General features: G+C 41.5%; 1 protein-coding gene and 3 gene segments (V, D, J or C); 1 reads left to right on the forward strand and 3 right to left on the reverse strand.

Moving 5' to 3' along the window:
• Nucleotides 1-851: 851 nt before the first annotated feature.
• On the reverse strand, nucleotides 852-1,366 carry LOC115367937 (immunoglobulin kappa variable 3-20-like). The segment is given in 2 exon segments: nucleotides 852-1,207; nucleotides 1,315-1,366. Coding segments are annotated over 2 exon segments (408 nt in total).
• A 2,356-nt stretch (nucleotides 1,367-3,722) lies between these two features.
• LOC115367938 (Ig kappa chain V region 3381-like) lies at nucleotides 3,723-4,210 on the reverse strand. The segment is given in 2 exon segments: nucleotides 3,723-4,051; nucleotides 4,159-4,210. Coding segments are annotated over 2 exon segments (381 nt in total).
• A 1,915-nt stretch (nucleotides 4,211-6,125) lies between these two features.
• LOC115367939 (Ig kappa-b4 chain C region-like) lies at nucleotides 6,126-8,701 on the forward strand. The segment is given in 3 exon segments: nucleotides 6,126-6,137; nucleotides 7,175-7,226; nucleotides 8,346-8,701. Coding segments are annotated over 3 exon segments (396 nt in total).
• Nucleotides 8,702-14,527: 5,826 nt separating this feature from the next.
• ndufb9 (NADH:ubiquinone oxidoreductase subunit B9) lies at nucleotides 14,528-21,233 on the reverse strand. The gene is made up of 4 exons (XM_030064241.1): nucleotides 21,077-21,233; nucleotides 18,152-18,344; nucleotides 16,229-16,342; nucleotides 14,528-14,986 (listed from the first exon to the last, which is right to left on the reverse strand). Exons 1-4 carry the CDS (start codon nucleotides 21,163-21,165, stop codon nucleotides 14,855-14,857), a joined length of 528 nt encoding a protein of 175 aa, XP_029920101.1. The 5' UTR covers nucleotides 21,166-21,233; the 3' UTR covers nucleotides 14,528-14,854.
• Nucleotides 21,234-22,140: the final 907 nt, after the last annotated feature.

Below are 22,140 nucleotides of genomic sequence, written 5' to 3' on the forward strand. Positions count from 1 at the left end.
GCTTGAACGTTATTATTGTCACTTCAGTGACAATAATAGAGAGGGTGACACTTCACCCTCTCGTGTAATAATGCTTAAATATCTACCACGGCTGATGTCGCTGATCATTAATGTGATTGATTAGACTTTTTCATTGGAATGAATTATGTATTCTCATTAGCTGTGTGTGTGTGTGTGTGTGTGTGTGTGTGACATGAGGCCTTAAAGGACCATCCCAGTGACTCTGAATGTTCAGTGTCAAATGTGATTGATTAGACTTTTTCATTGGAATGAATTATGTATTCTCATTAGCTGTGCATGTGTGTGTGTGACATGAGGCCTTAAAGGACCATCCCAGTGACTCTGAATGTTCAGTGTCAAATCTACAAAATGTTCCTGCTGATCTTTTCCCAGAGCAAGCAGTGGTATTTAAGAACTCACATATCATTTTTCCTCCCTTTTATTACAGCCACTGCTTTCCATTCATTCCACTATGACATGAAAATGGACTTTCAGAGACTTCAAGCTGTCATTCTGCAGTGGTTTGGGGGTCGGCATCAGGGCAGCTCACTTTGCTCCATGTTGTTGTGCTTTGAATGTTTCTGATTGGGCTTCTTCACTGGAACTGTCCTCTTCATTTGGGGGAACTTTCAGCTTGTTGAGGTGGGAGGTGGCTGTTTGAAGCTCAGAGGGAAAACTGACACTGACACTATCAACAAGATGATATGTTCTCATAAACTGTGTGTGTGTGTGTGTGTGTGTGTGTGTGTGTCCTCAGTGAACTGTATCAGTCCCTGCAGTAGCTTCCAGCTGCATCAGTCACTTCAGTTTCTGTTCAGTCTGACTGAGGCAGGTTTTTGTACGACGCTTTTTCACTGTGTGAACAGACGCTGACTGTTGATTTTGTGGCGACTCTGACAGTAGTAAACTGCTGCATCTTCAGCCTGGACTTCACTGATGGTCAGAATGTAGTCACTCCTTGATCCACTGCCTGTAAAACGATGTGGAATCCCTAATGCTCGATGATTACCCCAATAAATCAGTTGTTTAGGAGCTTCTCCATCTCTATGTTGGTACCAGGCTAAGAAGTAAACCTTACTGCCATCAGTAGAATTACAGTCACTGCAAGAAGGAACAGCAGGATTGGTGTTACATGTGATGGTGACGGAGGCTCCCAGAGCAGCGCTCACTGCTCCAGGCTGAGTCACTGTGACCTGGCCTCTGGACTCTGAGGACACACAGACAAAAACACAAAGCAGCGTCATGCTTTTCTCCGCTTCATTTCAGAGGGACGGATCTTCATAGAGGAGAGGACTTTGATTCTCTGGACTTTACCTGTCAAGCAGCAGCAGAGGAGAGTCCAGATGAGGATGGAGCTCAAAGTCATGTTTGGATGAGGAGGATTTCTGGGGCTTCTGTTGTCATGAAGGACAGCTGTCAGTCATCCAGTCTTCAACTCTCAGGACTATAAACTCTCCCAGAGCACTGGAGCATGGTGCTGCTGGTGCAAAGTGGCTCTCTATGGAAATGCTCTGACCCACTCCAATAGCAACACACATTACTCTCATCAGGCTGTTAATCAATGGATCAATTTAATCAGTTTAACAAATTGTTGATTGAGTTTTGTTTTGTTTTGTTTTTTTTTTTCATCTTGAGATGTATAACATTTTTCCCCAAGAATTTCTTCTCTGTTGTTTTATTGTGGCAGAAATTGATCAATTTTTGCTGTGACTGACTGAAGAATGTACAACTTTTATAAAACAGAAATCATGGCTTGATAAATAGAAAAAGTCTATTTATAGCAAGAGGCTACATATTTCATCATTTATCTTCACTAGTGAAACTTGTCTGTTGCCATGGTTCAGCAGTGATGCCTATCTGTTGCCATAGTTACTGAAGTCAGAGGGAAATGAAAAACTGAAGATTCCCCTTTTGAACATTAAAACAAATTTGCAATGGTGAGGGAAATATACCAGGATCCAAAATAAAAAGTACGGTGTCATCAGCATAAAGGGATTTAACATAAAATGGATCTTTACAAACCACTGAAGTCCAGAAACAAATTAAAGTGGTAACAGTGGACACCCTTCATGTGTCCCCATTTTCAATAGAAGGTTGAAGACTGTGACTCATTTCTAAATATGAATACCTCCTGTGCACAACTTAGTACTTTTATCCATTTTATAAAGGCTGTCCTAAAATAACTTAAGCAAAGTAAGTGACTGAAAGTGTGTGCTTGTGTTTGGACTGAATCAGTCATCACAGTCTTGAAGGTCGAGAAGGAACAGCTCAGTGGATGGAAAACAGACTTTAAGAAGGTCAGAGGTCAAACATAAACACAGCTGTACACATACAAACACAGCAAGAATATATATTGGTGAATTTTAGGTCATTTAAAGCAGTTAAAGTATCAAGTATGATGACCTAAGATGGTGAGAGAATATTGTACCGCAGATGTTTATTATGTTTACACTAAAATATGCAGTGAAATCTTATTAACATGACATAGTCTTACTAAGGGTTGATAAAATATAAAAATATTTGATTTGTTTGCAGGAATAATGTTTGGTATTTAAAAGTATTAAAGCTAAAGAGTTTTCCTATGTGTGAAAAGACTCTGGGTGTCACATCTCCTCGTTTTTGATCAGTTTTGTCTGTTTCTCTTTTGCTCACCAGTCATCCCCTGACTCTATTTTTGTGTTTGCCTTTTGTGTCTGTTGGTTGTGTTTGTCTCCCTGCACTTCCTGTATTCCCAGCCCTCCTTGTGTCAGTCCTGTCATCCGCCTCACCTCTCCTGCTCTCCCCTGTCTCCACCTTCCTGCACCAAACCTCATCCAGTCATCTGTCACCTCACCTGCTCACCTGTCTCCACATGTCCAGCTCCGCCTTTCTGCACCGCTCTTCTTCCAATCATCTAATCTGCTAACTAACCCAGCAGTCTTAATCCCTGTCAGTTCTCTATAATCTTTGCCAGTTTGTCCCAGTGGTTTCACCTGTGTGTCATGCCAGCCTGTTTTTACCCATAAGTCCATTTCTGCTGTTGATCTCTGCTGCCTGTCTTCTGGTGGTTGATTTGTCCCCACTGCTCCTGTGCTGTTGCCTGGTCAAATACAATCATCACATTTCAAAGGTATTGATCATTCATGTTATGTGTAAAATCCCACCACACTTTCAAAACCACATTATATGTACTAATTATACTTTCTTATTGTTGTTGATGTTAGAAATTACAAGTTAAAGAAGTGACAACAAATGTGATAATGTTTCAAACTTAATGAAACATGTAGTTTAAGCCAATTTCATGATGTCCTCAGTGGTGAGAGCAGAGTGGAGTTCTTGCTGGTCCTCCTCAAACTCTCCTCCTTCCTAACATGCCGCCCCCATCAGTCCAACAGCCCACAGCTCTGACCTGGGCACACACACACTGGAACCCAGAATCAACACTTCATAAGTAACCGAAGTGTTGACTGTGTTGAACTAGAAGATGTGTTTTCTCTCTGTGATCATACAGGTTGGATGTGTGTTCAGATTGGGGAAATGCGACTTTTTGGAAAACTGGTAGAGACACTGTGAACAAGGTTATAACTTGTAATCTACGAAGTGCTGCTTGTGTGTGTGTGTGTGTGTGTGTGTGTGTGTGTGTCCTCAGTGAACTGTATCAGTTCCTGCAGTAGCTTCCAGCTGCAGCAGTCACTTCAGTTTCTGTTCAGTCTGACTGAGGGAGGTTTTTGTACCACGCTTTTTCACTGTGTGAACAGCGTTTTACTGTTGATAACATGAGCACTCTTACAGTAGTAAACTGCTGCATCTTCAGCCTGGGCTCCACTGATGGTCAGAGTGAAGTCACTCCCTGATCCACTGCCTGTAAAACGACCAGGAATCCCTGATGCTCGATTATTAGCCCCATAAATGAGCAGCTTAGGGATTTCTCCAACTTTCTGTTGGTACCAGGCTAAATCATGGTAGCTCCCAACATGAACATTCTGGCTGGTTTTACATGTGATGGTGACGGAGGCTCCCAGAGCAGCCCTCACTGCTCCAGGCTGAGTCACTGTGACCTGGCCTCTGGACTCTGAGGACACACAGACAAAAACACAAAGCAGCGTCATGCTTTTCTCCGCTTCATTTCAGAGGGACGGATCTTCATGGAGGAGAGGACTTTGATTCTCTGGACTTTACCTGTCAAGCAGCAGCAGAGGAGAGTCCAGATGAGGATGGAGCTCAAAGTCATGTTTGGATGAGGAGGATTTCTGGGGCTTCTGTTGTCATGAAGGACAGCTGTCAGTCATCCAGTCTTCAACTCTCAGGACTATAAACTCTCCCAGAGCACTGGAGCATGGTGCTGCTGATGCAAAGTGGCTCTCTATGGAAATGCTCTGACCCACTCCAACAGGGACACACATTACTCTCATCATGATATTAATTCATAGATCAATCATTTTGATAAACTGTTGATTCAGATGTCACTGAAGTTGTTTTATTCAGCTTGATATGTGTTAACATTTTTCTCCTAGAATTTCTTCTCCTTTGTTTTATTGTGGCAGAGTTTGATACATTTTTGCTGTTACTGACTGAAAAATATTTCTTGTTGTAATGTCACTTTTGTACATATTTCATAATACAGAGTATAAATCTATATAGTAATTAAAAATTGTCCGTTGTAGCAAGAGGGTAAATCTTTCATCATTTATCTTCACTAGTGATACTTGTCTGCTGCCATGGTTCAGCAGTGATGCCTGTCTGCTGCCATGGTTACTGAAATCAGAGGGAAATGAAAAACTCAAGATTCTCGTTTTGGACATTAAAAAATTTCCAATGGTGAGGGGAAAACATATCACGATTCGAAATAAAAAGCAGAGTGTCATCAGCATACAGGGATGTAACATTAAATGGATTTTTACAAACTACTGAAGACCTGAACCAAATAAAATTCATAGCCTAACAGTGGACACCCTTTATGTGTTTCTGTTTCAAATAAAAGCTTGAAGACTGTTACTCATCTCTAAATATGAATACCTGTTTAACACAACATAGTACTTTCATCCATTTTATGAAGGCTGCACTAACAAAAAACTTCAGCAAAGTAAGTGACTGAAAGTGTGTGCTTGTGTTTGGACTGAATCAGTCATCACAGTCTTGAAGGTCGAGAAGGAACAGCTCAGTGGATTGAAAACAGACTTTAAGACGGTCATAGGTCAAACATGAACACAGCTGTACATATACAAACAGCAAAGAATATTCATCTGTGCATTTCGATCATTTAAAGTAGTTAAAGTAGTTTAAATCAGGTATGATCAACTAAGATGGTGAGAAAATATTGTAACCAGGATGTTCATTATGTTTCCACTAACATATGCATTGAAATCTTATTATTAACATGACACAGTCTCACTCAGTGTTGACAAAATATAAGGATGTTTGATTTGTTTGCAGGAATAATACTTGTTATTTTAAAGTATTAAAGCTAAAGAGTTTTTCTATGTGTTAAAAGACTCTGGGTGTCACATCTCCTGGTTTTGGATCAGTTTTGTCTGTTTCTCTTTTGCTCACCAGTCATCCCCTGACTCTATTTTTGTGTTTGCCTTTTGTGTCTGTTGGTTGTGTTTGTCTCCCTGCACTTCCTGTATTCCCAGCCCTCTTTGTGTCAGTCCTGTTATCCGCCTCACCTCTCCTGCTCTCCCCTGTTTCCACCTTCCTGCACCAAACCTCATCCAGTCATCTGTCACCTCACCTGCTCACCTTTCTCCAGGCGACTTTGGAAGGCAGCTGCTGGTGGGAGGTGGCTGTTTGAAGTTCAGAGGGGAAACTAGTAGAGACATTATGAACAAGGTTATAACTTCTCATCTGCAAAGTGCTGTGTGTATGTGTGTGTGTGTGTGTGTGTGTGTGTGTGTGTCCTCAGTGAACTGTATCAGTCCCTGCAGTAGCTTCCAGCTGCAGCAGTCACTTCAGTTTCTGTTCAGTCTGACTGAGGGAGGTTTTTGTACCACGCTTTTTCACTGTGTGAACAGCCACTGACTGTTGATATAGTGAGCACTCTGACAGTAGTAAACTGCTGCATCTTCAGCCTGGACTCCACTGATGGTCAGAGTGTAATCACTCCTTGATCCACTGCCTGTAAAACGATCTGAAATCCCTGATGCTCGATGATTACCCAAGTAAATCAGTCGTTTAGGAGCTTCTCCATCTCTTTGTTGGTACCAGGCTAAGAAGTAAACCGTACTGCCATCAGTAGAATTACAGTCAGTACAATAAGTAACAACAGGATTGGTTTTACATGTGATGGTGACGGAGGCTCCCGGAGCAGCACTCACTGCTCCAGGCTGAGTCACTGTGACCTGGCCTCTGGACTCTGAGGACACACAGACAAAAACACAAAGCAGCGTCATGCTTTTCTCAGCTTCATTTCAGAGGGACGGATCTTCATAGAGGAGAGGACTTTGATTCTCTGGACTTTACCTGTCAAGCAGCAGCAGAGGAGAGTCCAGATGAGGATGGAGCTCCAAGTCATGTTTGGATGAGGAGGATTTCTGGGGCTTCTGTTGTCATGAAGGACAGCTGTCAGTCATCCAGTCTTCAACTCTCAGGACTATAAACTCTCCCAGAGCACTGGAGCATGGTGCTGCTGATGCAAAGTGGCTCTCTATGGAAATGCTCTTACCCACTCCAACAGGGACACACATTACTCTCATCAGGACGTTGATTCATAGATCAATCAATCTATAAAACTGTAGATTATCAATTTATTACCATTAAGTCATATGTATTTTTCACACCCACTTTTTTGATTCATTCATTTTATTTATTACTTGTTTATGTTTCTAAAGATATCTAGTTTTTTAATATCAGTTATGAAAATGTCCACAAAATGTCATTAATTTTAATCATTTGTATGACTGTTTGTTATTGGTGATAATATCCAGTTATTAATTTCAGTTACAAATACAGTTCACATCTTGCAGATGCTCTTATCTAACGTGACAAACATATGAGGTTTTAATTCACCACAAGCAAAAATCTATTGAACACAGAAAAACAACATTAAGTGCCATAAAGTTTATGTTCTGATCCATAATGTTAATTAGAGTAATTAAGTTCCACAAAGCCAAGGCTGATCTCAGTGAGTTTGTTGTTTTCAAAGTGAGAGAGCCGCGTCTCTCTACAGTCAGAGGTTTTTGTACGGCGGCTCAATGAGTTTGTATCACTGTGGTACACTTTTGGTGGAGGAACCAGACTGAATGTTGACTGTAAGTACCTTTAATTTCCCCATAAACTCCAATTCAATTTGTAGTCTCTCTTCATTGTTTTTATTCTTTGATTTTTATTATTTCATTCCTTTGGTCCTTAGTCTTTAGCCTGATATTTAAAATTAAACGTTTCTGAAGTTACAGTCACCTCTTCAGTGTTTCTTATTATGGAGAAAGATAATGAAAAAGGGAAAAAATAAGTTTGATTTTTACTGAAAATGTATTTGACGTTTTAACAGTCCAGTCACTTTATTGTCTTAAATATACAACACTTCTGATTAATGTAGACATAATGTTTTTTTTTTAATCATTTCTCTTATAATTTTTCTGATTTTCTTACTTTTGTAAAAATTCCCAAATGTAAAGTAATACAGTTTTGGTGGTTAAAAACAATTGCATATTTTGCTAGTTAATTTTTTAATTTTTTGTTGTGAAAACATTTAATCAGTTTAACTCGGCCTTTCTATAAGACGAATGCATTAAACAGCATTCCACATCTTCATTAGTGTTTATAATAATCCTCTATCATCAATATAAATTATCAACAAAATTCTGATGTGTGATGATGTGTTTAATTCGGCGAGTTAGAAAAGTTATTCCTGAACTTGATCTTAATCTTATTTTATCAGTTATGGAGTGTATTTGTTGCCGTGTTTCAGTCATGAACACAACTGTAGTAAACTGTCTGTCACAACATGTTGTCCTCCACAAAGAAATATCGTTGGTAAAAAGATTTAACCTCCAGTGGATAATTTGTAATTATCAAACACTGATGTTTTAAGTTATTAAAACTTTGTACTTCGGAGCAAGAGTGTACAGCTTTCAACCTTTATTTTTAACAGTGAAACTTGTCTGTTGCCATGGTTGAGCAGTGATGCCTGTCTGTTGCCATGGTTACTGAACTCAGAGAGAGAAGTGAAACCTTGAAGACCAGTTTCATCAAATCTCTCCCAGTGCTGAATCTTCTGAGAAAGATCCTCGGAACTGGCAGCCTCCTCTGCCCTCCATGTTCTCCTCCTGCAATCCACAGGATGGAGTTTATTTTCCATCAAAGTAACTTCTTTTATCCCCTCTCTCTCTCTCTCTCTCTCTCTCTCTCTCTCTCTCTCTCTCTCTCAGTGGGTAATGCCTCTCCAACCCTGACGGTGCTGCCCCCCTCCAGAGAGGAGCTGCAGCAGGGGAGGGCCACGCTCATGTGCCTGGCCAACAAGGGCTTCCCCTCAGACTGGAGGCTGGCCTGGAAGGTGGACGGCAGCAGCAGCAGCAGCAGCAGCTGGGAGCAGAGCAGGAGCCCCGGGGTGCTGGAGAAGGACGGCCTCTACAGCTGGAGCAGCACCCTGAGGCTCACTGCAGACCAGTGGAGGAAGCTGGGCTCTGTCACCTGTGAGGCCACCCAGGGCTCCCAGTGTCCGCTAGCCGAGACACTGAGGAGAGACCAGTGTTCCCAGTAACTGACCTGACTCACTGGGACTTCTGCTACTGGTTTCACTCTGCAGCTGCTCTCACTCTGCACTCTCCCTTTTGCCTCTCTCTCAAAAGTATCATTATATCTTCTAATAATCATGTTTTCTTGCTTGCACTCATGTCAATATTCTGTCTATGTTAAGAAAATAAAGACATTTTCACCAAATCAGCTCTGTTTCCTTGATCATCATTACAAGTGCTGAGTTTAGTTCACAGGTTGATGTGAGGCTGGTTATTTCTGTTTTGGTCACAGTTACATCAAACATAACATTTTTTTCATTTAACTGAAACGTAGAGTTTGTCTTTCAATAGTTTGCACCACTATTAATGGCCAAACAGTTTGTGAATGTTCAATAAAATCTTGCTTTGGTTTTTTTTTTTTTTTTCACTCTGCATAAATATTATTTACTACCTTCAAAATCAGACAAAACCATGTATGTCAGGTGAGAGCTTCACATAAGCTGCATGAATTAATAAGTGAATAGAAATTCATGAAATAGTAATAAAAAGCAGGATATCATCAGCATAAAGTGACATAACATCTGTGATGACCTCTAAAATATTTCAACGTGTGTGTGTTCCTTTACAAAATGGGGCTCAAGCACTGAGGTGAATCAAAGTGGTGAAGAGGGACAGCCTTGATGTGGCCCCTTTTTACATAAAGAAAGAGGACTAATCCATTTGAATAGCAAGGCTGGGAGTGAATGATATAATAGTTTTGTTTTTAATACATCATAAAACCATTTTTCTTATGTCAGTAATGTCATCATCACTGACATTATATTACACTTTTTAGCCTGAGTAAAACACAAGAAGGTCAGTGTGTGCTTGTGTTTGGACTGCACCAGTTTCCCCAGTCTTCCCAGAATTGGTTTGGAGTGAAGAGGGAACAACTAAATGCAGTGGAAGTTGACTTTCAGCAGGTTGGAGGTCAGCATGGGATGGTTAAACATAAAATGGATGAATCCAAACTGCCTAGAATAACCATCTGTACTTGGAAACTCAGAAGTTTAAATTAATCTATTTCACTCAAAACTCAAAAGAATCATTTGGCTAAAGATCACTCAATATGTCAGTATATAATCATTCATTAATGTGAATTACCTCTCATAAATAGTTGAAATTTTTATTCATAAACATGAATTTAGTTATTTGATTTGTGTGAATGATAGTGAACCTGTTCGTGATAAAATATAGCAGAGAAATATATTTGTTTCCAAAGTAAATTGAATACTACAAGTGTTAATTAATTCTGTAATACAATACCAATTTAAGAACTGATATTGTGCCTTCGTTTCCAATCCTCTAGTGTTTTAGTGTCTCTGCAGCTGGTGAGTCAGATCAGTTCCTCTCCAGCTGAGGGAGGTTTTTGTACAACGTTTTTTCACTGTGTGAACAGACGCTGACTGTTGATTTTGTGACGACTATGACAGTAGTAAACTGCTGCATCTTCATATACACAAGTTTTTCCTTTGTTCAGACAAAAATACAAGATAGAGCTGTTCATACCTGCTTGACAGTTTCGACTGTGTCTCCAGTCTTCCTCAGAAGCGTCATCTGACCTGTTGCTGACGTGTCATTTATCAGCTGATCGGCCCGACAGACCTGTCAGAGTCTGTTGGGCCGACCACGCCCCCTTCTCCCTGGATGGTTCTTGGAGCACTGAATCCCAGGTGTGCGAGAGGGTGTATGCCCCCTCGTCCCGGTTGATGGTGTCCTTTGCCCGCTTCCTAATTTCGATGGCCTCCTTTATCCACCGTTTAAATTTGTTGGCCTCAGATGTTATTATCTTTCCCTTGTCCCAGTCCATAATGTGGTTATTCCTCCTGCAGTGGTCTGTGACGGCTGATTTTAGGTTTTCTTGCTCTGCTTTGTCCTTCTGTGTTCGTGTGAATCGAACCAGAAAGAAAGAACACAAAAAAGAATGTAAAAGGGAGACAGCAGGACGATTCACACGACGATTCACACAGGTCTGTCGGGCCGATCAGCTGATAAATGACACGTCAGCAACACGTCAGATGACGCTTCTGAGGAAGACTGGAGACACAGTCGAAACTGTCAAGCAGGTATGAACAGCTCTATCTTGGATTTTTGTCTGAACAAAGGAAAAACTTGTGTATATGTCAATGAGAGACAAAATTAACTTAATCAATTGCTGCATCTTCAGCCTGGACTTCACTGATGGTCAGAGTGAAGTTACTCCCTGATCCACTGCCTGTAAAACGATTGGGAATCCCTGATTCTTGACGATTGACCCAGTAAATCAGTCGTTTAGGAGCTTCTCCATCTCTCTGTTGGTACCAGGCTAAGAAGTAAACTGTACTGCCATCCGTAGAATTACAGTTATTGCAAGAAGTAACAACAGGATTGGTTTTACATGTGATGGTGGCGGAGGCTCCCGGAGCAGCGCTCACTGCTCCAGGCTGAGTCACTGTGACCTGGCCTCTGGACTCTGAGGACACACAGACAAAAACAGAAAGCAGCGTCATGCTTTTCTCCGCTTCATTTCAGAGGGACGGATCTTCATAGAGGAGAGGACTTTGATTCTCTGGACTTTACCTGTCAAGCAGCAACAGAGGAGAGTCCAGATGAGGATGGAGCTCAAAGTCATGTTTGGATGAGGAGGATTTCTGGGGCTTCTGTTGTCATGAAGGACAGCTGTCAGTCATCCAGTCTTCAACTCTCAGGACTATAAACTCTCCCAGAGCACTGGAGCATGGTGCTGCTGATGCAAAGTGGCTCTCTATGGAAATGCTCTGACCCACTCCAACAGGGACATACATTACTCTCCATTGACTCTTTACTGACATTTTTAAATAAAGACAGTTTGGGCTCTAGTTTCACAGACCTGGCGAGGCGCGGGCGCCAACTGGGTGTGTCCAAGTGGATTTTGCAAGTTTGGCACGCCGTGCGCCTTGGCGCAACTACTGCGCCGTTCCTCCTACCGGCGCAAGGGAGGAGAGAAGGCGTGGTGTGGGTTTGACACAGCCGATTCACTTTAAACCAATCAAATGAGCCCCTGTCCTCGCCTTTAAAATGCGCTGCATGAAGGCGTAGTGGTAGTCTACACATTTGACATGGACGAAGAGAGCAGCCGCATCACACACTCACTGAGGCCAGTCTTGGCTGCTGCAATGTTGCTGGAGCTACCTGCCATCCATCTGTCCACCCATCCATCTAACCACCCATCCATCCATCCATGCATCTATCCTTAAATTCGTCTTCCTGAGTCCCCTGTCTTTCCATTACCTGCCTGCCTCGCATCTCTTTTTTTCCAGCTCTGTCACCGTCTGTTAAAGTTATTGATTTTTACGAGCAAATAAAATTTTTACTGTGAAGCCCCCATTTTTAATGAATGTTTTTACCTCAAAGGATAATCCTCGCCATATTCATATAAATAGCCTACATGTTTGTTTTGCAACTTTCGACTCCATCACTCACTGATGCAACAACACACTAGAGATTAAAACAAAATCCGGTTCATTAAAGCTTTTACATTTGCTGTTCTAAACGCCCAGTGTCTGGCAAGGAGCCGATGCATTTTACATTTTCGATATGTGTGGAATCAGGGTTTCATTCATTCATTCATCTTCTAAACCGCTTATCCTCACTAGGGTCGCGGGGGGGGGTGCTGGAGCCAATCCCAGCGCTCATAGGGCGAAGGCAGTGAAACACCCTGGACAGGTCGCCAGTCCATCGCAGGGCAAATCAGGGTTTCCGTTAGAAAAAATTGGCACCGGACAACGTGACCGGCAGGTTTTCAGTTTACCGGACAAATGTTTGAAATTCCGGTCAAATATTATCTGAATTTACTGAGCTTAAAATTATATGCAGGCTATATAAGAATGATATCAAGGCATGTCAATTTATAGCATAATCTTTTTATTGAAAAGAGGCTGTATCAAATTAAATGAGTGCCGTCAATTGACTCACGTGCGTAACGTCTAAAATAAATAAATAAATATTGCACAAGCCTGTGCTCTTTTAACATGAACATTGCATGCAATTGCAACTACAATTTGCAAACAAAAAAACGGGCTCATATCATTTTAATAACGCGGCGTGCTGCCAACTTGAAATCAAATAGATGCAATAAAAACTTAATTCAGCAGCTGAATTAAAATCAAAAGTCTCAAGTGTCTCTCCACAACTTGCAATGCGCATCAGTCTTGTGACCTTGTTCTCCGCTAGGCGACTTCGCTGCACTGTTTTGATCCGGTTCTGCAGAAAAAAACCCTCTCTCTCCCTCTGGTACACTGGAGATAGGGATCACGCAGTCTATTTTTTTTTTAAATTATAAATAAAATTACGTGGAAATTGACTGTTTTAATAAAATTCAAATTGTGAATATTTTCACCGGACATTTAAAAATTACCGGACTTTGGCAGATTTTACCAGTCATAGTCCGGTGATTACCGGATAACGAAAACCCAGAGTGGAATATTTAAATATATATGGAAGAAAAACTGTGTAGTTAACAGGGGCAGCGCCAGACACCATAACTGGAAAAAAGACATCACTGTATGGGACACACTGTTTGACTGACAGGTGCCAATCTCCTTTGATCTGACATCAGTTGTGACGGCACAGTCGATATGGAGATACATTTATGTGCTGACTGAGATAGTAGCATTGAATAGTGTTTTTGTGGGTATTTATTGCATTGTTACTGTGCCTGACAATCTGTGAGGTTTTGGAGACGTGTGCGCACTGCCCGCCTGTCAGCCAAACTTCCACTGTGCCAGCCCCGCTGCGCCTTGCGCTGAAAGTAGACGTGGTTTCAGGAGGCGAGCTTTTGGCGCACCTCGGCGAAGCCTTTTGGCACGAAACTGTCACTGCGCCAAGCCGAATCTGTCGGCACCTCCCCCTGCTGCGCCGCCACTCCCATCTCGGCGAACCTCCGCCTGCGAAACTTGGACACTGTCCGCCTCTGCCGTTTCGCCGGTCGAAACTAGCTCTGCGCGGGGTTCGCCTCACTGCGCCACCCCGCGCTGCGCCGGGAAACTAGAGCCCTTTATATTAACATTTGGCTTGACATGTTTACTCCAAGAATGTCCTCTGTTGTGTTTTATTGTGGCACAGTTTGATAGATTTTAAAATCTATTATATGAGCTAGGTTTCACAAACTAACATGAATTTCGATCAGGTCATTCCTTGCACAGTGAGAGAGCCGTGTCATTCAGACAACCATGAGGTTTTCAATGAATCAGTCGCTCTCTGGACTTTTAGTGGAGAAACAAAACTGATTGTTGAAAAAAGTTTCTGCATACATGTTTAATATCGTATGATTCATTAAATTCTGTTTCCTGTTTTCACCATGATGTCTGACTCACAGCTGCTTTATTGCACTTTTCTTTGCACATTGTGGACAAACTGAGAAAAGTCAACAACTTACATGTCAGAAAAGAGTGAAAATAGCATTACTTCCTTTACTGTGTTATACTCTACTGATTGGTACATTTCACTTTTTAATCTAAAATTCTGAGCTCCGTGAAAACTAACTTGAATAGAATGTGGATAAAGATGAGGGAAAGAAAAATTACATCAATATTAAAGTCCCCAAACCCCAATCTGTGTGACGCCTGACATCTGCTGGCGGACATCAGGACACTGCATCAGTGACATGCTATTGGCTGGTTCCAGGTGGTGACATCACCTGGCTGGAACCACAGATCAGCCAATTGCAGTGGCATTTTGATATAAAAGTTAATCCTTAGTGTCCGTGTGCAGTGCCTTGCAAACACTCTGTAAACTGGCATTTAACCTGTGGTACTGCAGTGAAATACAAACTGTTAATGATGTTGTTGCCTACTTGTCAGAATACCACCACACACAGGTTATTGTCATAATATATTTATTTATTGGAGCAGCTGTGGTCCTGCAGGGAAAGTGGTACATCTCCAGGACTCCTCCGTCAAAGTCACTGTGAGCTGAGGCAGGTGGTGTCTGTGAGCCCCCTGCATCCACCCACCTCCTCACAAACCACTCTGACAGCACGGACATGCTTTACAGACACACACACACACACACACACACACACACACACACACAGTTTCTACAATAAACTGATCCTGATGTTGTGATGGGTTTCCCCTGACGTGGCCAGGAGGTGAAAGGGACACAGCCGCCGCATGAGGGCATGACGGGGTGACTGGTTGGGGCGTTTATGTGGGGCGCTCCCTGGGGCGGGTGACAAACTGCCACCACAGAGGGGGGAGCTCGCCCTCCTTGCGGGCCGGAGGGAGAGCTTCGGTCCTGGGGCCGTCGGCTGGAGTCTCGGCCTTCAGCTGGGCGACCTGCGACCGAGAAGAAGAGACCAAGATTTAGACCATGCAGTGACAATATATATTGAATTATATATATATATATATATATATATATTTTTTTTTTTTTTTTTAAATTCCAACTTTTTTGTAAATGCTCTGCTGCTTCTGCTAAATTCGACATCATTTCCAACAGTTTTTATAATCTGTTACTAGGTCTACTTTTTCGCTGGTCCATGTGAAAGGCTCCCCTTTTCTTTATCATCTGAGGTGTGGACACAGTTGTGAATTGCATTTTTAAGTCAGCGAACATAATGGAAAATTAATGCTGACTTGGAGATGAGCTGTTCATTTTTATTTCTTTAAGTTTAAGCTAAGAAAATTCCATAGAAACCCACAGGTTTTCCAGAGGATTTATTAAATTCCCTGCCTTTCCCTGGCTGGAACAGACTTCTCACAAGAGCCTGACAGCCTGCAGAAACCCTACACTGAAACTGTGGCGCCATCTGGTGGGTTAAAACACAAACTGTCCACTGTCTGCCACAAACTGCAGTCAACACAGCGGAGAGTGACAACAAAATTACTTTTAGTATTGTTATTTATTTATTTTTTAACTAAATCCTCAATCTGTTGTGCACTTGCTTCATGCCTGTAAGAGCTGCTAACACCAGAATAATTTCACAGTCGGTGTCAGTGGAGAGTTTTAGTGTTTCATGATGTTCTAACATGCTGTTTCAAAAGCTTTTCCTCCCCGATGTGAAGAAAATTCTCAGAGAAATGCTGAATACTGAATATGAAAACATCAAGCGTCAGCATGCAATATTGGCCGCCAGCAGCTTTAAAACTGTAGTATCGGCATCGGCTTTCAAAAACCCACGTGGTCCGACCCTGGTGTGTATCCCAGGCGCACTGCAAAAACTCAAAATCTTACCAAGAATATTTGTCTTATTTCTAGTCAAAATATCTCATTACACTTAAAATAAGACATGATCACCTAAGAAATAACTTGTTTTTAGACAATTTTCACTTGTTTCAAGTGAATTTTCACTTGAAAATGTGCTTGTTTCATTGGCAAAATTTGCCAGTGGAAAAAGTGAAAATTCACGTCTTATTTTACGTGTAATGAGATATTTTGACTAGAAATAAGAGAAATATTCTTGATAAGATTTTGAGTTTTTGCAGTGTGGTGTGTGTCCCAGGTGGTGTGTGTCCCGGGTGGTGTGTGTCCCGGGTGGTGTGTGTCCCAGGTGGTGTGTGGAGAGGTGCCCGGCTCACCTCTCTGTCCCAGCTCTGCTCCCTCAGCTTCTTCCACTGCTCCCTCTTGGCAAAGTAGTCGGGGTACATGGCCTTCTCCGAGGGGTGCCAGAAGTCCAGGACCCACTCCGGGACCTGCAGGGAGACAGCTCAGCTTAGAGGTTTCTACAGCTGTGGTAGAGTTTAAAAAAAAAAAAAAATGCTAATATATTGTGATCAATATGATGAGCGTCTCAATACAGATGGTCCAATATCGATACAATTCAGTGTTTAACGTCTCTAAATACATAATTAACATTGTTTTCTTTTGTTTTTGTTGGCCTAATATTTCTTGGCTTTTCCTAATTTAGTGGGAACGAGTGGGTAAAACTAAAATTAACATATTTTCAATGTCCTGGACACATTTTGTAGCTGTAGGTGTTACTAGGCTTTACACACATTTGCTTCAGCTGATCTGGATGACACTGAGGAGCTATACTGTGCCATTTATATAAAAAAAAACTGACCTTTCTCAAATTTTCTTTAGGGCCTCACCTGACATCAGCACACCTGTAGCAGCACCACAACCACTGATAGTTAATGTGACGTTTGGGGGAGAAACACCTGATTCCCACAAGAACTTAGGTTATGTTTTGTGTAAGGGGCTATTTAGATAGTCAACAAGACACATAAACTCGAGTAACAATTTTTACTATAATGCTTTTCAGGAGGTTTAAGATACTGGAGTTGGTAAACCTGAAGCTAACAGGAGGGATAAAGATGAGTGAACGTGCATTATTGTTGCACTGAAAGAGAGAACAGAAAAGGCCCAGTTTTAGTTAAAACATTTTTTTTTGCTTTCAAAAACTCAAAAAACAATATTTTATTTTACTTTAAGATCTTTGTGGGCCTTAATTGTTCTTGTTCTGCTTAACCAGTAAACAGTTTATAATAATCAGCAGTCGTACTAAAGTCTGTGTAGGAGATGATCAATCTACAATATGTATTCTGATGAGTAACACTTTGTGAAGTTGTTGGCAATATCCCTGCCCTGGTAGTTTCACAGCTTTGCGACATAAAACAGAAGGTTATAAACTCCTATGCACCTCACAGTTTATTACAGGACAGCTACAGCAGGCAGCTGTCATTCTTTGAGATCATGTGAAATAGTTTTTATCATCTGATGAGAGATTCTGGCATAACAGGCTGTTACTACTGTCATCAACACGGCTGTGGCAATGAAATGACGGCATGCAGGTACTATGAATATTCCCTGTGACTCGCACATGACCGAAAAGGACAAAAGTGCCACAAGGAAACACAAAAATATATTCGAAAATTGCCACACAACTACAGGAAAAATGCAGTAAAATCTCTGACCAAAAACAAAAATGCAGCGTCTGTATCTCATCAGGAAACTGGATTCATGTGATATAAGTGAGGAAATGTGTTCACAGACGTTTTGTTCAAAGTGTTTTAATATGTGGACACGGTGCGGTCACCTGGGCGCTCAGAATAAAAAATAGTCTCCAGAGTTATAAACATGGCCAGGCAAATTATTGGCAAAGAGCAGGAACAACTGGGGTGTGTATACTGTAAAATGCAGGTGAAACAAAGTGTGTCTGATCCTGTTCCTCCCCTCTTTGAAGAATTCATTAAACTGCCCTTGGGAGGGCGCTATAGAGCCGCTGCAGCAACTAAGAACCATTACAGAAAGTCTTCCATACCAAACGCAGTGACTGTGCTGAGCTGGGAAACAGCATGAGACTGAAGCCATGTCTCTTACTGTTGTCTGTACCCGGCAGGCTGTGTTTTTAATTATTTATAGATGGATTGTGATTTACTGTGATGTGTTTTAACTTGTGAAGCTGAAGGCAAAAACCTGCATCTGTGGACAATAAAGATTATCGATCCAACTATCTTTTTATAAAAATCATCTGGTCTTTTTTCCAATGTGCCGCCCACCTTGTAGCACTCATATCTCTCGTAGGACGTCCCGCCGGGAGAGTCAGGGAAGAGGTAGGGCTGAGGGTGCTGGTTGGCCCAGAACTCCTCCTCTCCGGCCTTCAGCATCATGGTGGCCTTCACCATGTCCTTCTCATTCTTGTTCTCCTCGAAGCGAGCGCGCAGCAGGCAGGCGTAGAAGCGGTACTTGTCCCTGTGACAGAAACACAAGGCACTTCAGTTCTATTATTAATAGCACTGGGGAGGGGGGGGGGTATGTCTCCTGTAACCACACATACACTGAGACACGATCAGATAAATATAGGCAAGCAGGGCTTTCAATTGTCTTTTTTTTTCAACTATCTGATTGATCATTTTGTCAATGAATTGTGAAAAACAATCACCAAATCTGACGGGAAGTGATCAGAGTCCAAAGTGATGTCTTCAAATGTCTTCCTTAGTTTGACCAGCAGCCCAAAAAACTCCCAAAGTATTCATTTTTTAATGATATGAAGACAATCTCAGCATGTTAGTCAAACTGCAATCAGACCTTGTTTTGGCTTTTACGTGATAATGGACTGTAATCACTAAAGGAACACACAGAAAGTGAAGAAACATTAAGTTATGCATGTATGCATTAACAAAATTTCAGAAACACAAAATGCAGGTCACAAGTTGAACCATCACACTCACTGTAAACAGTTTCTGACACTTTTAATATCTCGTGTTGTGATGTAGATATCCTTGAGACAGCACACTCGACCAACACAAGATTTTGGATCCAGTAACAAGAACTGAGAAGCAACGTTTTAGTCCTTTATCTGCTAAAAAAAAACAAATACCAAACATTTTCTGGTTAAAGCCTCATAAAAGCTAATATTTGTTTGCTCTTCTGCAATATGTTTCTTATGATTATAAATCCAAAGCTTTCAGTTTTTTATAGCAGCTGATCAGACTAAGGAAGCAATTTTAAGACCTTATTTGGGCTCTGGTAACTTGTAGTGGCATTTTTTAGATGAAATCAACAACTGAGTAATCAAAAAATAATAAACAATGAAAATTAGCTACAGCCCTAATATTTACATGTTCACTCCAGTTCCTCTGTGATGGCTTAGGCAGAGCCAGTGGAGTCTGACATTATGCTGACCCAATGCAAGAATCAGGGCAAAAGCCGGCAGATCATAGGGGTGGGGAAAAAAATTGATTCACTTAAGTCTAGCATTTTTACCCCCTTTTTTAAATCAATTGTTTAAGTTACTGCACTGATTTAAAGTAAAGATATTGGTATCACATGAAACTGGGCAACCTAAGGTTTGGCAACAGAAAAACTGTCATTTCCTGCAGGGTCCCTTGACCTCTGACCTCCAGCTGTGTGAATGAAAATGGGTTCTCTCCCCTTTGCAGACACGCCCACCTTCTGCTAATCCCATGCAGTTTGGGCCCCAAAGCCTGCAGTCCACATGTGTTCTTGTGGCCTGTTGTAAAATGGTGTGTGTGTGCAGACTGGGGCCTAAACAGTCTTGGAGCTGCATCAGTTGCTTTGACTGGAAAGCTGAGACTCTTGTGGATTCAATGAGCCACATTTGATTCCTGTGTGATGATGTTGGCCCCCATAGCAGCCATTTCACTGCAGGCAGAGACTTTTGTCAAAACTGGACCTCACAGTATAAAATGCCCAGTGGTGACCTTTAAATTAATCACAGCCTCATGAAACTTTCCAAACACAAACTAGGCACCCGTGTATCGTGATAGCATCGACTCTGGATATGAGCATATCATCCAGGGTTGCCAAGTCCGCGTTTTTTCCGCCAAATTGGGCTACTTTTTAAGTGTTGCCGCGGGTAACAAAGTTTGTCCGCGGGTTGGGCTTGGGCAGACCTGTGGCGTACAGATGATGAATAATGCCTATGAATAAAGATTTATATTCTGAATGACTAATGAAATCTGCTGCCACGAGTTTGAGCCCACCAGAGAGATGCGGGCCTTGTTCAATACAGTTCTGTATGACAGGGACCAGGGCGAGGGATCTCAACATGTCGAAAAAGAAACTGAATAGTTCAAGTTAATGGAGTTTTTTCCCGTTCTTTTTTATGTTGGAGACAGCCAGCAATTTAACAGGTGAGCTGAAACGATTTCCAATTGCCTTTGCCTGGGAAATTGCCTTTAATGTTTATGATGTTATTTTATAGATATTATAGTGCATTTTGCAATTATAGCAATGCTGTTGGACTTTAAAAGCAACATATATGGATTTTTATGGGCATATTTTTAGTTCTGGGATTGGGCTGATTTTTGGGCCGTTTTTATACCAAGTTGGGCGGGTTTGGGGCTGGTTTTGAGTTGCTGTTTGGCTGCTTTTGTCTCACAGATCTGGCAACCCTGATATCATCCCAGCCTTGGCAGATGACATTTATATACAGACAGCCACAGTCTAAAACACCAAAACAGTGAATTAGAGCAGATTATGTGGATTAAACTGCTTTCATATTCCACTGTTAATGAAGCGGCTGTACACTTTGAACTGGGCAACAGGATGAACAGCTGAAATATTATTATCTCTTTGTGTTTTGTAGGGTTACATTACAAATCGATCAAAAAAAAAAAAAAAAAAAAAGCTGCTGTGTTGTTATTCATTGATCCGCAGTAAATAAACGTTCGGTAATTATAACTCCTATCTTTATTATTATTGTTTTGTTTACCATATCATTATATTTACGTTAATAGAACCATGTTAAATTACTTTTTGACGGGATTCAGTGGCTGTTTTTGCCACTTTTCTCTTGACTTGTGGGATGAGTGACCTAGCGGCTAGCCGTTAGCATTTAGCATGCAGCTAGCCGGGGAGAGCGGCGTTGCAAACTGACTCCACCGAGACGCTGTGTGTGTTTTTTATTTTTATTTTATTGAACTCGCAGGTAAAGTGTAACGACTAAAGGCTCCACTCACCTAAAGATGCACCAGGACTCCAGGTGCCGCAGAGACTTCTTGTAGAGCCGCAGGACTTTCTGCTGGTGAGTCAGATACGCAGACGCCATCTTTGCCGTCCCCTGTCACCTTCCCACCGAGCGCGGGGGATTGTGGGAGCTCGGCGTGTTGACCGTTAGTAGTTTGACAGCTAAAAATGCGCAAAAAATATTTAATCGTGTGCCGCTCTCTTGGGCCACATTATGATTACAAGTGGCAGCGATAATGACTGAAAAGATTATTTTCCCATTTAATAATGTCGATTATGCTTTAACCCTCTGAACCCCAAGCAGTTTGGGGTGTTTTCTGCTCCCCCCACATTTTGGCTCACTGTGGGCTTGTTTTTCTGCTGCACCTCTATGGAAGCAGCACAGCTGTGGCTATCACCTGAAGCCATTAATAAAAAATGTCTTTCACACTGTATGAAAGAGTTATAGTGCCATAAATAATAAAAAAATAAAAAGGGCAAACTGATTTTTTTGGATAATTTATTTTACAAAAATCGAGAAAAACTGGAATAAATGTACAGAACATTTTTTCAGGTGCCCACAAGTGTCACTGATCCAGGAAAAAAAAAAGTAGGGCTTCACATGATTTATTTCCTGAAATATTAACATTTTTCCAACCTGTATAAACCTAGGCGTTTTTACTGCCTGGTGCCCTTCCATGTTACTACTGTTGCCTACACACTGACATTCAGTGAATTTTTGTTACGCGACTGTTGGGCTCACCTGAATCAATCAAGATGTCTCAGATCCGCTGAAGACCGCAGAATTTTCTGTTTTTTGAATGATCTGGATTGAGTAAACGTCTATTTTTTGGCGAATTGTTGAATGAAGCATGTATAATAAAATGATTCGAATGTAAAAATCACTTTTTTAGCCTTAGTTTCGTCCTTTTTTCTACCGCTAAACGGTAGTCGGACATGTTGCATTCAGGGACCGTCGGAAAATTCAAATTCCGACGAAAAAATGGGTTTTTAAAGCTTCCAGCTATGATAAACGGTTGAATTTTGGCGATTTTTAAAAAAAATACATGTCTTTCTA

Source organism: Myripristis murdjan, chromosome 11, assembly GCF_902150065.1.
Source record: "Myripristis murdjan chromosome 11, fMyrMur1.1, whole genome shotgun sequence".
Lineage (NCBI taxonomy): Eukaryota > Metazoa > Chordata > Actinopteri > Holocentriformes > Holocentridae > Myripristis > Myripristis murdjan.